At 37.7% G+C, this 15,465-nt stretch overlaps 1 protein-coding gene across 7 annotated transcripts in view; it reads left to right on the forward strand.

Moving 5' to 3' along the window:
* The window catches only part of CACNB2 (calcium voltage-gated channel auxiliary subunit beta 2), a gene marked incomplete at its 5' end in the record, with an annotated part of 257,642 nt that overhangs the window by 224,272 nt on the left and 17,905 nt on the right, over positions 1 to 15,465 (forward strand). For 4 of the 7 annotated variants that reach the window (XM_082326353.1, XM_082326356.1, XM_082326355.1 and 1 more), the window contains 4 exons: positions 3,489 to 3,622; positions 7,049 to 7,129; positions 7,444 to 7,502; positions 10,605 to 10,714. In XM_082326353.1, the coding sequence (XP_082182479.1) occupies positions 3,489 to 3,622; positions 7,049 to 7,129; positions 7,444 to 7,502; positions 10,605 to 10,714 (384 nt within the window). Of the gene's footprint in view, positions 1 to 3,488; positions 3,623 to 3,767; positions 3,788 to 7,048; positions 7,130 to 7,443; positions 7,503 to 10,604; positions 10,715 to 15,465 lie in introns of all 7 variants that reach the window. The other 3 variants (XM_082326357.1, XM_082326359.1, XM_082326358.1) reach the window with 1 other exon arrangement.

Consider the following 15,465-nt stretch of genomic DNA (forward strand, 5'->3'; position numbering starts at 1 on the left):
TAACAGGAACTTTCAGTTTCACAATTCTGATAATGAGGATGTGCTTCACGTAATTCTAGTATACTGGATATTTTTTGCCTTTTGTGACAAATTTTTCACAAATACCGTTTTGTATTTAGAGCATCAACAGACAGATTTAACTTTAGTTAGGTTGGATTCAAGAGGTATGAAGCAAATACATGGCGAGTTGGTGGAGGAAACTGGCATTGGCTCCTTGAAAAAAGCATAGCAGAAGATTAAAAAAAAAAAAAGAAAATTTCTACTAAATTCTGCTGCTGTGTTGCTGGGTGTTTTATCTTTTCCTCAGAGAGAAAATGTACGTTTTGAATACCCAAAATCAGAAAATATTAATGAATGATGCTAGTGCATTGTCCACTGAGGCAAAGACATGTATTTTCCAATCATATTAGTTTATATGGAGTCTGGTCTGCACAGCAGGCATCTTAAAATGATCCTGACGATTTTAAAGTATTTATATGGGCATTAAGAGAGAGACAGAGGAATTCAATAAAGTTATGGTAGTAGCTTCATTTGATTAAATTAATTGAAAAATATATCTGTCTTTCCTGTGAAACCATGAATTAGTTTGTAACAACCAACTTTATTACAATTGCAGTTTTTTTATCAAAATTCCACTTAAGTTCTCTACATCCCTTTTTTTTTTTTTTGGAAAATATATGTTTAGTTTATTATTTGTGTCCATCACAAGTCTGTAGAACACACCTTAATCTTTTGTTTTACGATGGCTTTAAACTGTCATATTTACTGTTAAGGCCCACTTTTTCAACAACTGCATTTTTGCAGTAGAAAGTGCTCATGGACCTATTTTGTAATTTTATAGTTAAAGCATCTGAAATGCTATAATATTTTTTTGTATCCTAAAAACACTTGGACAGCAGAATTTAGAGGTAAGAGAATGGGCAGCCTACTTTGGTTACCAACTGACTGATTGCTAGTGAAGCTGTAATTTTCATTGCATTGAGTCATTTCTTCAGACAGTAGTTTTCAGAAACCTGTTTTTCTGGAGAAAGAAGAAAATCTGGTCAAATTTATTTAGTTATATTGAAGATTTAGAGAATATTTATGAATAGTGCACATTAGCTTATTCTGTGATCTTCAGGTTTTGGGTCCACAGTATTTTTTTTTTGTTTATCTTAAGATATCCCAAGAAGGGTGAAAGAGGCATAGTTTGTGACTAACACAAGAACTCATGTGACTCTGAAGTACAGTTCAATTATTTTTCCTAGGCCTCCTCTTTTTGACAGTATAATAAATGACACATAAATTATTCAATGAGTTGAGATTGTAACTGAATAAGTTAACTTCATTTTTTGACTTTGAGTCGGGATTTTTTTCAATATAAACTAGTGCCACAAGAAAACAAACAAAAAAACCAAACACGATGAAGAACCGGTGAAAAACAAGTGAAAAGGAGGCTCATAGCCATTTAAATAATCAATATTATATTGATATAGTAATCAATCCATACAGCCCTCATGGGCCACCAAACAGGACGAGGATAATGGTGAAAATGACTGAAAAAACCCCAGTGAACTAAAGATAATTAACAGTAAAAGAACTAACACAAAAGATATTACATAGTGTGGAGACTGAGAATGAGAAAAGGAGAGATTGATATCTAGCTGATCAAATGCTGCATTTCTTTTTTAGAGGAAAAAACTAACAACCCTGATTTTTCTTTACTGATGATTTTAGTTGAACATAGAACTGAAGGAGTTTTAATGTGCCTTATCATGAGTGATTTATAGCATCTGTGCTGGCCTGTATTCAAGAAAAAGATAATATGTTCTTTTTATACTTATGAAGAGGATGAAGGAACAGCGTTGCTAGAAGAAAATGTTACGTGGTTTCTGTGGCTGTTTTTAGGAGCAGGAGTATAGAAACAGTGTGCGGATCTACTCACAGAGCTTTCCTGGCAAGGGCAGCCTCAAAGACACAGTTCTGTAACTCAAGAATTGTCAGGCATCATGGCATTAGATTGCAGATAATTCAAATGGGAAAATATACTTTACTCAAGCAGAAGAGATCTCTGTCCCAAGTGTCTTTTAAATCAGTAGCTGCAAGTAGGCTTGACAGAAATATTTATTTGTTGCATAATTTAATAGTGCATGCCACTGTATTAGTTGATGTCCTACTCATCAAGCAGCTGAAAGCAGGTCACTAAGGTGGTTTCGTAATAGTTTGCCATGATTAAATATGGGTTTTAATGAAGTTAATGCAAATTATACTGCTTACAGATCTATTTAGAGTTAGATTCAGTTCGACATAATGGCACGGCAAGATAAGCATGTGTTACCAGTGTGTGTCAAGAGGTGGGTAAGGTCTTTGCACACAAGGATGATGTTGTACGGCATGTTTGTGGATTTCTTTTGTGTATGTACTTGCTTTCTGAATATAAATTTAATACATTACTTAAGATCAGGATTGAGCATTGTAAACAAGAAAGCTTTTTTTTTGTTTGATTGGTTTTGTTTTGTTTTGTTTCAGATGTAGTTAGCAGGTATCTGTTGGACTCAGCATTCAGGATAACATGGCTTTGCATTATTATTTTGCATTTATTTCTGCATCCATGATGATTTTTGCTTAAACTGTTGTTACTTGCTAAAGAGGGTAAACATTTTATATGTATGGTATAAGCATTATGTGCTTATATTCTTTTGGGGTAAAGGTTGAACACCAGTGGTTTATTGTATTCACTTCCATTTTGCCCTGCCTACATCCTCGCTCTTGACAACAGGATCCAGGTCTCTGAGACAAGCTGGGATCAATTTCCTCTCTTCTGCTACCCATTCTTTTTAGTTTTCACTATTAGTATGTCTTTTTTTAATTAATTCTAATAAATGTATCCTATAACTACTGTAGTTTTTTAGTTAAAATGGTTAAAAATGCCAATTGCAGTCCACCTTGATATAAATGTAGATATTATTGTACCAGTATCAGGCTGATTTTGTCTTCAAAAGTGATTTTTCTTCTGTTTCTTAATTTCCTATAGACACGCTAGTGACATTTCAAATTTCAATTTATGATACCCATTTTGACTTAGCGTTCATTGCTATAAAATAATTCAAATGTTGTTGGCCAAGTTCTGTTGTTTACACTGGTGAAAGTCTTCTCTATTCCAGTGAACTAGTTTGGATTTACACTGGTGTAACAAGAAAGAACTTGGCCATAGGTGTGTTTTGTAAGAGTAATTCTCTGTGTGTATGAAGTAGCTGTGTAAAAGGGGGTCAGAGGAAAATGTTATAGTAGCTGTTACAGATTGCCTTCTGTCTTCTAATCCTAATGTACTGCACCTTTAAATTTTTCCCTTTTTTTTATTGTGTTTTGTACTCATGGTTGATTTTCTATTTTTTATTTATTATTTATTACTCTGGACAGTTTTATTTTTCTTTACCTGTTATTTCCTTTTTAACCTATCTTTACTTTCCCTGTCATCTGATAATTCTGAATTGTTTGTCTGTATATAGCTATAGACATAGATGCCACTGGCTTAGATGCAGAAGAAAATGATATTCCAGCAAACCATCGCTCCCCCAAACCCAGTGCAAACAGTGTAACATCACCCCACTCCAAAGAGAAAAGAATGCCCTTCTTTAAGAAGGTAACACCGACTTCCAAGCTCCCATCTGTCCACCTGCTCACCTGCACTGCGTCACATTTCTAGTCCTGTTAACTGTCTGCGTCCTTTGAGAAGCCAATAACATGCATGCTTTGTTGTTCTTTGTTTCTTTTCCATGCTGCTGTAGCTAAACAGAAGCAGAAATCGGTAAGTTTATATCGACATTACCTGTGTTTATCCTGCCATTGGCATCATTAGCATTGTTACCCCAGATTAACAATGCAGCTATTCTAGAATTAAGGAAGAAATGTATTGAGCTGTTAGTGGATTCAGTACAAGAAAACAAACAGTCCCAAGTTCACTGCATCCGTGAAGCTCTGCTACCGTACTTATCCTTTTTGATGGAATAAAGGACACACTTAGAAGGCCTTCTAAAAATTTGAGAGATTTATTTCTAACAAATACATATAATGCACCTCTCTAGTGCATGCTTATTCTTTCTATCTCTATCTTTCTCAAGTTTTTTTTTTTTCCTTATAACTCAGTCTATTGAAATAATTATTGGAATCTAATCAGATACTCAGATTGTACTTAGAAAACAAAAGTCAAACCATTGTATTTTTAATTTAGTCAGTGTTTAAACTTCTAATTCACTAGGTGCAAAATCTGCAGGTGAACAAGACCAGTGGAAAACCGCAAACTTGTTTTGATGGTTTACTTTGAGTTTTTCCTGTTGTCATGTATAAATTATCAGCCAAATGTTCTTGCCATCCATCAGTCAGACTTTTTAGTATCTCAGCTATTGGAAATGGTACTGGTGGTTCCCAGGAGAGCCAGTGTCTCTCCATAGATAACCCAGATAACTGCAGCATTATGCAATTGGCATCCTGTTACAGCAAACTGCAACACGTTTCTAGGATCTTTGCTGGAATAAGTTATCAAGATATTAGGTAACAGCCAAACTATGCAGTGAAATACCACATTTCTACTTTTGTTTTTAAATCTTAGTCTTCATAGCTCTTATTCATTTGTTTTTAACCACTCACTTAAATCTACAGGTAACAACAGACTGTTACAGTGCTTATAAACAGTGCCAAGTGACACTGTTGCCATTGCTGTGGATGCTCTCATGTTTAGTAAATAAATTTTTTTTTCTCTCTCTTTTCTTCTTGAACTCTTTTAAATAATATTGGGTCCTTCTCATTTCCAAGATCACCAGTATTTGCTTCAGTAGGGTCTGTTAAGTACCATGTCATTCACAGCCAACTATGGAAATCAACAGCAGTTTCTTGGTTCTGAGTATTTTCTTATTTAATCGTATTTATAACCAATTATAAATGCTAAGGAAGAATAATACATGTTGACCTGTATTGGATGCTACCTGCATAAGCATTTTTCAAAGATGCAGCTTCTACATGAACCACCTTGGACCTGGATGGTGTCTAGTTCCATCTCTCTCTTCATTCTGTGGTGCCTCTTTTCTTCCATATCAGAATCATTACTGGTTATAGTTGTTTTTGTAAGACTGAAATTTACAGTAAATACTGGATGGGCATCCCAAACTAATCATACATAGTCAAACCACTGAGCAAAAGCCGTATGGTCAAAACTGCTAGTTTTTATTCCGTGTTCATATTATACTTGAATTGTCAAGTGAAAGCTATATAGCTCAGTGCCAATCCCTTAGAAAATATTAGATTCTCTCATGCTAAATTAAAGAACTTTAATGCTTCCACTAGATAACTTTTACTCAATTTTCTGCTGACAGCTTCATTACTTCAAGCTGTAAAGATTAGAGGAAAAAAAAAGCCTGTTTCCACAGAACTGATTTTAAAAATACCCCATATTCCATCAAATAAGGTAATCTCTGTGCTTTCCCTAATTTTCAAATAGCTGGTTAACTTCTAGCATGAATACCTTTGGGTGAGTCAGCCATATTGAGACAAAGATGTGTTGCATCAGGACACTCATGCTATAAGCACTTAAACATCTGTAATGAATTTTTCTTAAGATCTGTCTGTAATATGCTTATCAGATTATCAGTAATATTAGCAAGAACAGTGGAGGGCTGCATTTTGATACTGGCACAGCATAATTGCAGGGTTTTGCTTCTTCACTGTGTAAAATAAATTCATTTCACATGCTTATGATGCCTTGGGCTCTAGTATTCATTCTTATGTTACTAATTATCTGGTGAAGCTACAGGTAACAAAAACCAAGATAAATTATGGTGAAAAACATTCACAAAAATGTTTTCCATGTTTTAGACTGCTTTAGACTGCTGCTTGTGTAGCATTTTGTGCTGTCACTGTATTAATGTCTGTCTTTGTGTTTTTGTGTTTCGGAATGTATATACTGATTTTAATGTTATTGTGAAACACCTTGGGATACGTTGAGTACTGAAAAACGAACGATGACTGTATTCTGTGGTCTCGACTGATGTATTTGTACTATGTAGGCATTTGAAAAATAGATTTGGCATAACTTTTTCCATATCACCCACACGTTCCTGGGTTTGGATTTCAATCATTTTTTCCCCAAGACACAGATAAACCAAACCCTCCATTACAAACAAAAAACTCTTTCTAATAAGACTCATTCTTGGTGATATATATATTGAATAGCCATTTATTAAAGAAAAATATTTTAATTTGTTTATATTTTATTTCAATAACAATATAAAAATATTTGCAATCTTTGGAAGCAGGCAATCTTTTTATCTTTGTATTTTAAAATACTTTTTATAAATTGTGCACAATACATCAGTAAGTAGTTTGGTGAATATTGTACTAACAGAATCCGTTCTTGGGTGGTGACAGGAACTTCCCAAAGTGGAAGGACTACTATCCCAAGCTCTGTTTATGAAAATTTTCTATAAATACTAACTTGATCAGTCATTATTTTGATTTCATTTGCAAGTGAATTGCGGATGCAAATGTGGAAGTCAGACTATGAGTGCTCCCATGGGAATTTGCAGTGGTGTCACAATGTTTTGTCAAGCAGTGGGCAGATCTGAACATAAAAAGAGATGTGTTATGCTTTTCCCCTTCCTTTTTGTTTTATTTTTCTGCTTTGTAATTTGCCTGCGTAAAATTTTGATGGGAAACAGATGTGACAGCTCTAGAGCCAATCATTTCAAATCATTAACTATTGGAAATACCCTTTTCAATCAACCAGTTAGGAATTATGGAGTGGGACATGTGAATGTCTCCAGAATAACAGTTTTGTAGCTATCCAGAGCAAATAAGAAAACAGCAAGAAAACCAAAATACAAAGAAAAGCTTTTTCGAAAGAAATCCCTGAACCTGTTAAGTCTTTATCTTGTACTACCAGTTTTCAGGAAAAGTTAATGAATCTGTGATTCCTGTGTTGGTGACATCACTGGAAATTCAGAGTTCCTAATATTGTAAGTAATGTATAACACTTTCTCTAGGTGCTGTGATGCTGAAAGCTTTTTCTATTTTGCAGACAGAGCACATCCCTCCCTATGATGTAGTGCCTTCTATGCGACCAGTAGTTTTAGTGGGGCCTTCTCTGAAGGGATATGAGGTAAGTGATCATTGTGAATCGTTTCATTTTGCCAAAAATGTTGTGCTTCATTTGTATTTGAATGTTCAAGGTAGTTAAGCTGAATAACATAATTTATGTCATAGACAAAAACATAGACAGTTTTTACTTCTAACAGATACCTGCTTACATGTAATTTATTTCATATCAGAATTCAGATTAAGAATAAATTACTTACATTCCAATCATATTGTTCAGCTATAAGATTTACTGTCAACTTTATTACGTATTATTATTAGCATCAGGTTTTATGAGTTTCCTATGTGATTATTAATTTGTTGTTTGTGTGCTTCTAGGTAACCGATATGATGCAAAAAGCATTATTTGATTTTTTAAAACATAGATTCGAAGGGCGGTAAGTACTTTGCAATGCAAATCTACTTGAGTCCAGGTCCTGTTTAGGTACTACCAGGTTTTTAAGAAATAATGACATTCTTGGCAAAATATGTGTAGAAAATTAGGAATGGCAGCTAATTCCTTGTTCAGTGGACTATAGTGCTTCTTTGGCAGAGCACACCAAGGCTGTATTGCAGTGGAAAGTATTCAGGAGTGTATATTTGTTGAGAGTGGAAAAAAGGATGTCTTCTTGTGACATTGTATGACTGACACCCATACTCCGGATTGCTAGGTATTTATCTACAGATTTAATAAATGTGTACTATTAAAAAAAATCTTTTGTTTAAGTATTTTTTAAGTGATATCTCATCAGTGCTTCCTGGGTTCTATACAAGCTGATGAGGGCCACCATTCCACCTCAGCTCTTGTTGCTTACATTGGCATCTAACTTGGAAAGAGTGATACAAGATTCAGACTATCTAATGTATATGATTGTTAAACTCTTGATCCCTCAAGCTGGGAGCTAGGTTTGACGGTAGTGCTGGACTCTGTAATGGGGAGTCTCAAAAGGACTGCTGGGGGGGGGGTCAGTCCCCCATCCTGCTGAAATATGGTCACCCTTGGTAGCAGACAGGCTGCACTTTGCTGGGTTTTGATCTGAGTGCTGTTACAGCCTGTCCCCCACAGCGTACTTGGCAAGGTCCAATCTGATTTGTATTTGAGCCTCCAGGCATTACTGTAATACAAATATCAAATGATAATCTGTTTCTAAAAGCAGTGGCATATTCTGTAATTCAAACATCACGGACTCATGGATCAGAGACATCAGGTGGATTCTCCACATGTGACTATATTGCTACTGGATCAGGCCCCAGATTAATATGTGCTAATGAGTTGACATTTGGGGGGAAAAATTGAGGAAACGAGAAGGTCTTGTTATTGTATCTGTAACTTCAATGAATGTTCTATTTAGTTTGGAAGTGGGCAGAGCAGTAACACTATTCTATCTGTCCTGGTGCTGTCAAACTTTCAAGAGGGAGCTTAAGGTTTTCTGTCAATAGCTTCAGCTCTTTAAAATACTGGATGTTGTTTTTTAAGCTGTTGGATTTTCTCAGTCAGAATGATGATGTTGAGACCTAACCACTTAGTAGTCCTTCTTTATATTAGTCAGGATTGTCAAATATTAGATAGGTACCTTCAGAATTGGAAGTTAACAAAATAGTGAATGTTGCAAACAGAAAAAAGTTGTTGCATCTTTATGTGTTAAAGTATTTTAGAGCACATAAAATTTTCAGTTGTAGATCGAATTATGGCAGAGAGAATCCACAAAAACTCTCAATACAATTGATATCTATAGTAGCAGATTTGAAGCATCCCAAACTTCAGTAGCACTCTGAATCGGTACTCAAGGTCCTCGACAAATTTGTACAGGAGGTTCTTAGATTCATGCTACTGCTTTCACTGACTCTCTACTGTCATGCTGTCTCCACTCTAATTGCAATTGTTTCGCTATATGAACATACATACCCTTTGTTTCAAGAGGAGGCTTGTTCTTCCTGGTGTTACATATCTCAAAAGACATTAAAATGACCTCAAAAAGATGTTAAAAGATCTTAAAATGAAAAATAGCATTTTTAGACTGATAAATCTAGCTTTATTCAGTATACCATAATTGCATTTGAAAAAGGGAAAAATTATTTTCTATTGCATGTAGGAAGGAAGACTGCCAGGAAAGAAAAGGCGGGGGGGGGGGGGGGGAAAGAGCTGTAAAAGTTTGTAGTGTTCATCAATTAGCAAATAAAGATAACTACTGAGTACCCCAACTTACATGTTGGATTTCATTTTAAGACTAATGGCGTTATCTGTGAGGAGCTGTGCCAGAAATCACAATCTTTGGTTATGTTTTTAGCTTAAGTTAAATCATGCCTGAATTTCCAAAACGATGTTACTAATCAGTATTGTGCAAATAATTCTGGTTTTCTGTATTAACTTCTGGCTTTGTTATATTTTGTAGGGTTTTAGATAAATAGATACACATGTTGAGCTCATTGGGAAATGACCTATTTGGTTACATTTCAGATGAAGAGCATCTGACTGTGCTTGCTAGAGAGGAGCCCTCCCTGTTCTTAGCAAATCCATTTCCTCCTTTTAAATTGCAAGTAAAATCACACAAGGAAGAACAAGGGAATATCATCAGTCTGATTTAACTCAGCACTGGAAAAATGTGACCCCTAAACCTCCTTAGACCAGAAAGTTTGAAAGGGAATTTATCCAAAGGGTGCATTTTGACCCTGTAAAGCAAAACAAACAGAGTTAACTGTTTTCCTAGGAAGAAGAATATGCAGAAGGTTATGTAGCAAGTCAGTACAAACAACTGGAAGTAACCACTTCTTTCTTGGCTTATCTTTTCTCATAAACACAAAACTCAGCCTGCCAGATGCTCAGCCCAGAGTTTTCATTTGCTTGCTTCTCTGTGTTGCAGTCTCCATTTTTGGGTGACCAGCATATTGCTGGATCTTTCTGGAAAATTATAGGTAACTCTCGCAATCTGTTAAAAAACAGTGCGAGTAAACTGAACAATAAAAATAAGAGCTATATGGCTGTACTAGTTTCCCTGCTAAGCCTTGCCTTTACCTGTTAACTCTGCATATCCCTGTATGTCTTACACATATGGTTAAAGTAGGCCAGGTTGTTGTTCAGTACCTTTCAACAAATTAATCAAAAGTAGGGAAAGGAGAAACCAGCCTATTCATACTGGGGATACTGGTGCAAAGTCTAACCACATCAGGCCTGGAGCCCCCAGGGAAGTCCCATCTTTTGCAGCACGTCTCTGACATCCCCCCGCCGCCCCTCTCACCAGACACCTGTAGCTTTGCAGTCAGTGGTCATACTGCATTTCAGTACTGTGCAGAAACGGGGATGTCTTATCAGCAGTTCTTGTAACAGTATTAGTTAAAGTTTCTTCTCTGTTCACATTGTGCAAAGCATACTGTGCTGCTGAGGAGAACTTGTTTTCCTGTAGTCCTAGCCATCTTCTAGTGTTAAACGAGTCTCTTTTTCTCCCACATCCCTGCAAGATAAATAACATTCTGTTCTATTTTACTGTATTTTATTGTTGCAGTATATCAATTACACGAGTCACAGCAGACATCTCGCTTGCCAAACGCTCAGTATTAAACAACCCCAGTAAGCATGCGATAATAGAGCGATCCAACACAAGATCAAGCTTAGGTAAGTACCTATAATGATGCTATCTACAAATTGGCTGTAAAGTATACTACTCTCAATTCATATCTGTAAGCTAAAAATAGCCTTCTCTCTGCTGTGAGAAAACTATGATTCCCATAATTCAGAAATCCTGGCACTAGAAATAATTTTAAAAACACTACCAGATAAACTTCATATAGTACTGATTTTGGTTTATCCTGCTTATGTTCAGTTTTCATGTTTTGCTGTTTGCCTCAGTGGGGAGAAGTAGCCATCCATAAGGTAAATAAAATCTGAAGAGATGTTCTTCTGGTTAAATAGAAGTGATGGTTTCAGAATACCTGAAATTATATAGATATTATTGATATTATGCATGATCTTTGATAAGATTACTAGTAGTGATAGCTACTGATATTAGAGGATGGAAAGGGGAGACTTTTTAAGAAAACTATATAGCTAGGTTCATAACTTACATATCTGTCATCTTACATCTGTCTTTTTGTACTGAAGCTTGTCCAGTTGTATAAGTAATTAAACATTTATTAGTCAGAAAGGAAAACAAGCTTACCTGGGACGATGTAGCTAAATGTCACCATCTACAGTACAGGTGGCTACACTGGAGCTTGTCATCCCAAGGTGTCCTTAGAGTAAAGAGGCAAAGGTGGTCACTTTGGAGTCTCAGCTCATGTGGACTGACCTCAGCCTTTCCTCTAGCACAAGGTGTATTGTATCTGAGACTCCACTGCCACAGCTGGCTCACTCCCTGTGTAGGGACACCTGGAGGTAGCCGAGATGAATCTGTATTGGGTTTGCATGGCAAGGTTTTGGTAGCGAGGGGGCTACAGGTGCGGCTTCTGTGAGAAGCTGCTCGAAGCTTCCCCTATGTCCAATAGAGCCAATGCCAGCCGGCTCCAAGACGGACCTGCCACTGGCCAAGGCCGAGCCCATCAGCAACGGCGGTAGCACCTCTGGGATAACGTAGTTAAGAAGGGAGGAAAAAAAAAACCCCTGCACAATTGCAGCCGGAAAGAGGAGTGAGAATATGTGAAAGGAGCAACTCTGCAGACACCAATGTCAGTGAAGGAGGGGGAGGAGGTGCTCCAGGTGCCGGAGCAGAGATTCCCCTGCAGCCCCTGGTGAAGACCGTGGTGAGGCAAGCTGTCCCCTGCAGCCCATGAAGGTTAATGGTGGAGCAGAGATCCACCTGCAGCCCCTGGAGGACGCCACACCGGAGCCGGTGGATGCCCGAAGGAGGCTGTGACCCTGTGGGAAGCCTGTGCTGGATCAGGCTCCTGGCAGGACCTGTGGACCCATGGAGAGAGGAGCCCACGCTGGAGCAGGTTTGCTGGCAGGACCTGTGACCCTGTGGGAGATCCACGCTGGAGCAGTCTGTTCCTGAAGGACTACACCCTGTGGAAGGGACCCACGCTGGAGCAGTTCATGAAGAACTGCAGCCTGTGGGAAGGACTCACGTTGGAGTAGTTCATGGAGGACTGTCTCCCGTGGGAGGGACCCCACGCTGGAGCAGGGGAAGAGGGTGAGGAGTCCTCCCCCTGAGGAGGAAGGAGTGGCAGAGACAACGTGTGATGAACTGACCGCAACCCCCATTCCCTGTCCCCCTGCACCACTGGCAGGGGAGGTAGAGAAAATTAGGAGTAAAGTTAAGCCCAGGAAGAAGGGAGAGGTGGGGGGAAGGTGTTTTAAGATTTAGTTTTATTTCTCATACCCTACTCTGATTTGATTGGTAATAAATTAAGCTCATTTCCCCAAGTCAAGGCTGTTTTGCCTGTGACAGTAATGGATGAATGATCTCTCCCTGCCCTTATCTTGACCCACGAGCTTTTCATTATATTTTCTCTCCCCTGTCCAGTTGAGGAGGGGGAGTGATAGAGCAGCTTTGGTGGGCACGTGGCATCCAGCCAAGGTCAACCCACCACAGAATCCTACCAGGAGTCTACATACTCGTGTTAGGGCACTCAGCGGAGATACGAGACACCCAAGATCAAGTCCCTGCTCAAATACAAGAAAGGAGGAACTTAAACTCAAATGTCCTAGATCGCAGGTGAATGCTTCAGCCAGGTCTCTGTCTTTACAAGGATGCAGATTTCTCTTAGTAGCCTTTGAGAGAGCTTGGTTTCTCCTGAACACAGCATTGTATCTTGAAATCTTGTAAAATTTGTGGAACAGGAAGACAGTCTCATTCGTCCTACTAAATGGGTTCTTTATCAGTTTTACAACAAAATTTCTGCGCACACCTGTGTTTTGACTGAGTATTTAACATTCGCCTAATATAGCTGCCCTTCTTAGAATGAGCTTCTCTGCCTTAAAAAGTTTGACTTCCCTTTCTTGAAAATTTCTTTCTTAAAACTCTTGCTTTCAGCTATGTAGGGGCTGTGAATCTTTACTTGCAAGTAGTCTGATAGCTTCCAAGTATGTCTTAATTTAAATGTTTTCAAATATCAAAATGCAGTATACTGTAACAACATAATGAATATCTTTACACGCAAGAATATTCTTCTATGTGAATTTCAGTCTTGTTGCCAAAGTCTGTTTAATAATCTAATGAAAAGATAAGGCGTCACTTCTTTTGAATAGAACTGAAAATTGGTAATAAAAATGGAGGTCACCCACTCGTGGAACAAACAGAACCATGGTGATTAATTTCCCAACCTGAACATCAAAGCATGTGCAATTTTGTGCAATGCTGCACGAATATATGCAGCAGTAAAAAGCATATCATCTATTCCTCATGGTAAAATATTTTCAAATACGTAAAACAGCTATCACAAAAATTTATACAGGAAAAAAAAGTCTATAAAAAATAAATGCAGCCCAGTCGTGTACACCTTTATCTCATGGTAACCTTACCCTTAAGAACATCAACATGTTTTCTTTGGGTCAAGGTATTTTTTTGATAGAGGTATTTAAAATGGAAGCTTTGACAGAACCTCAGTTGGAGACATCCAAAAGATGACAGTGAATCTGCATATATGTAAATATATGGATAGATATGTATTTTTTTGTAACAAGCCTATTATTATTACCTAAGATTTCCTGCTACATATCAGGTTTTCAGTTACTTATAATTGTTCTAAATATTAACCGAATTATAAAATCATTTTGAATTATCTTGAGAAATATTAGTTAGAGCTACTAGGTCATTTTAATTGAAGTTAGGGCAAAAATTAATTTTATCTATGTTAAAATATTCTCAAAACTGTAGATTTGTAGAAGCTGTAATGCTCGCATACTTCTAATAATCTAGCAGGGGTTTGAAATTTGGTAGTGAATTGAACAGTATTTCAGTTACATGTTTCTGGGCATTTTTTATGAAAATTATGAGAAAACTTGACCAAATTATTAGAAGCTGCCGTTAACACATTCCAAGCTTTGCATCTGAATTGCTTAAACACTCAGCTCTCCCTGGGCAGGGTCCAACAATGATGCTGAGCAGAACCTGTCCCCAGCAGATTGGATTGGGGCCGCCAAACAGAACTAAGGCGGGCAGGTGCTCATCTTTCAGCTTTCAATCCCTACTTTGCTGTGCAGCATGGAGTATGGAGTAAAAAGTTGTTTATTTTAAAGATGTTCAGCCGGAGGAGCAGGTAGCTGGGCTAAGGGTGAAAGGCAAGTAATGAAAATCCATTATGGAAAAGGTTGGAATTACGGAGTAGGAGCTGGGATAGTTGAACCCACTGGTGAAGTACCTTCGTGGTCTATGCTCCAGACATGGGGTAAACCATGGGAGGACAAAAACCAGCCAGGAAGGAAGTCAGGGAGGGAAACGGTGTGGTAGCAGTGGGTTGGGAGGAAAACAGATAGGATAAAACAACCTGGAGTCAGAAAAGGGAACTGCTTTTGTAAGGAGATAGGAAAACCCTTGTGCAAGGTCAAAAGAAAGAAAATACAAGGAGTGTTACAGCCTGTTCCCTTGCTTTCCTGCAATGTACCTCAAGGTAGAAATAGAATCAGAATCAGAAAATATCATTGTAGCCTGCTGGTAAGTGGCCTCTTCTAGCAGTGGCTCACAAAGAAGATGACAACGTACCACTGCTGTGAGTACTTAGTTGGCTCAAGTAGCAGAGGTGAGTGGCAATATCACACCATATAGTGGAATTTTTATTTTCTGTTTGTGTGATGAATTTGCTATAAGTCAACAAAAAATGCTATTAAAAGAATATTATTAGGTTTACGAACTCAAGCTGTGCAAAATAAAGGTTAGGAAGTAATAGTAAGAAGGTTAACTGTGCAGCTTCTTAGTACCTTTTAGGTTATGTTTGCTGTGATTCAGTCTTTGGTTATATGTTTGCAGACTACTTTTCCACCGGTCCTCTGCCTCAGTTTTTTTGAAAAATGTACAAACTAATGGTGGGGAATTGGAATTGCTCAGTGAATTGCTGTTTTGCTTGCTATGAAACTTGTACAATGCATGAGGCAAGAAACTTCAGGAAGGCAAATTAAGTTCTCTAAAAGCACAACAGGGCATTTTCAATTTAAATCTGGGGGGAGCAGGACAGGAAATAGTGATTTGACCAAAAATTTTTGTGGCAGTAAATCAATCAGTTTTAACAGGAAAGATTTGGATCCAAGATTGAATTCCTGATCATAAGGAGGAAATTCCTTCATCACCCAGCTTCTGCCCTCCAAGGAGCTCATACCCCAGTAATTAAAACACACATTTGGGGTGTAGGACATGCAGAATTAAGCTTCTGCTGTATCTGGTTCAGAACAGGGATCTGAATTTCAGTCTTAAGCATATTGAGCACTGGTCTATC

This window comes from Platalea leucorodia (genome assembly GCF_965183815.1).
Source record: "Platalea leucorodia genome assembly, chromosome: 1".
Classification (NCBI taxonomy): domain Eukaryota; kingdom Metazoa; phylum Chordata; class Aves; order Pelecaniformes; family Threskiornithidae; genus Platalea; species Platalea leucorodia.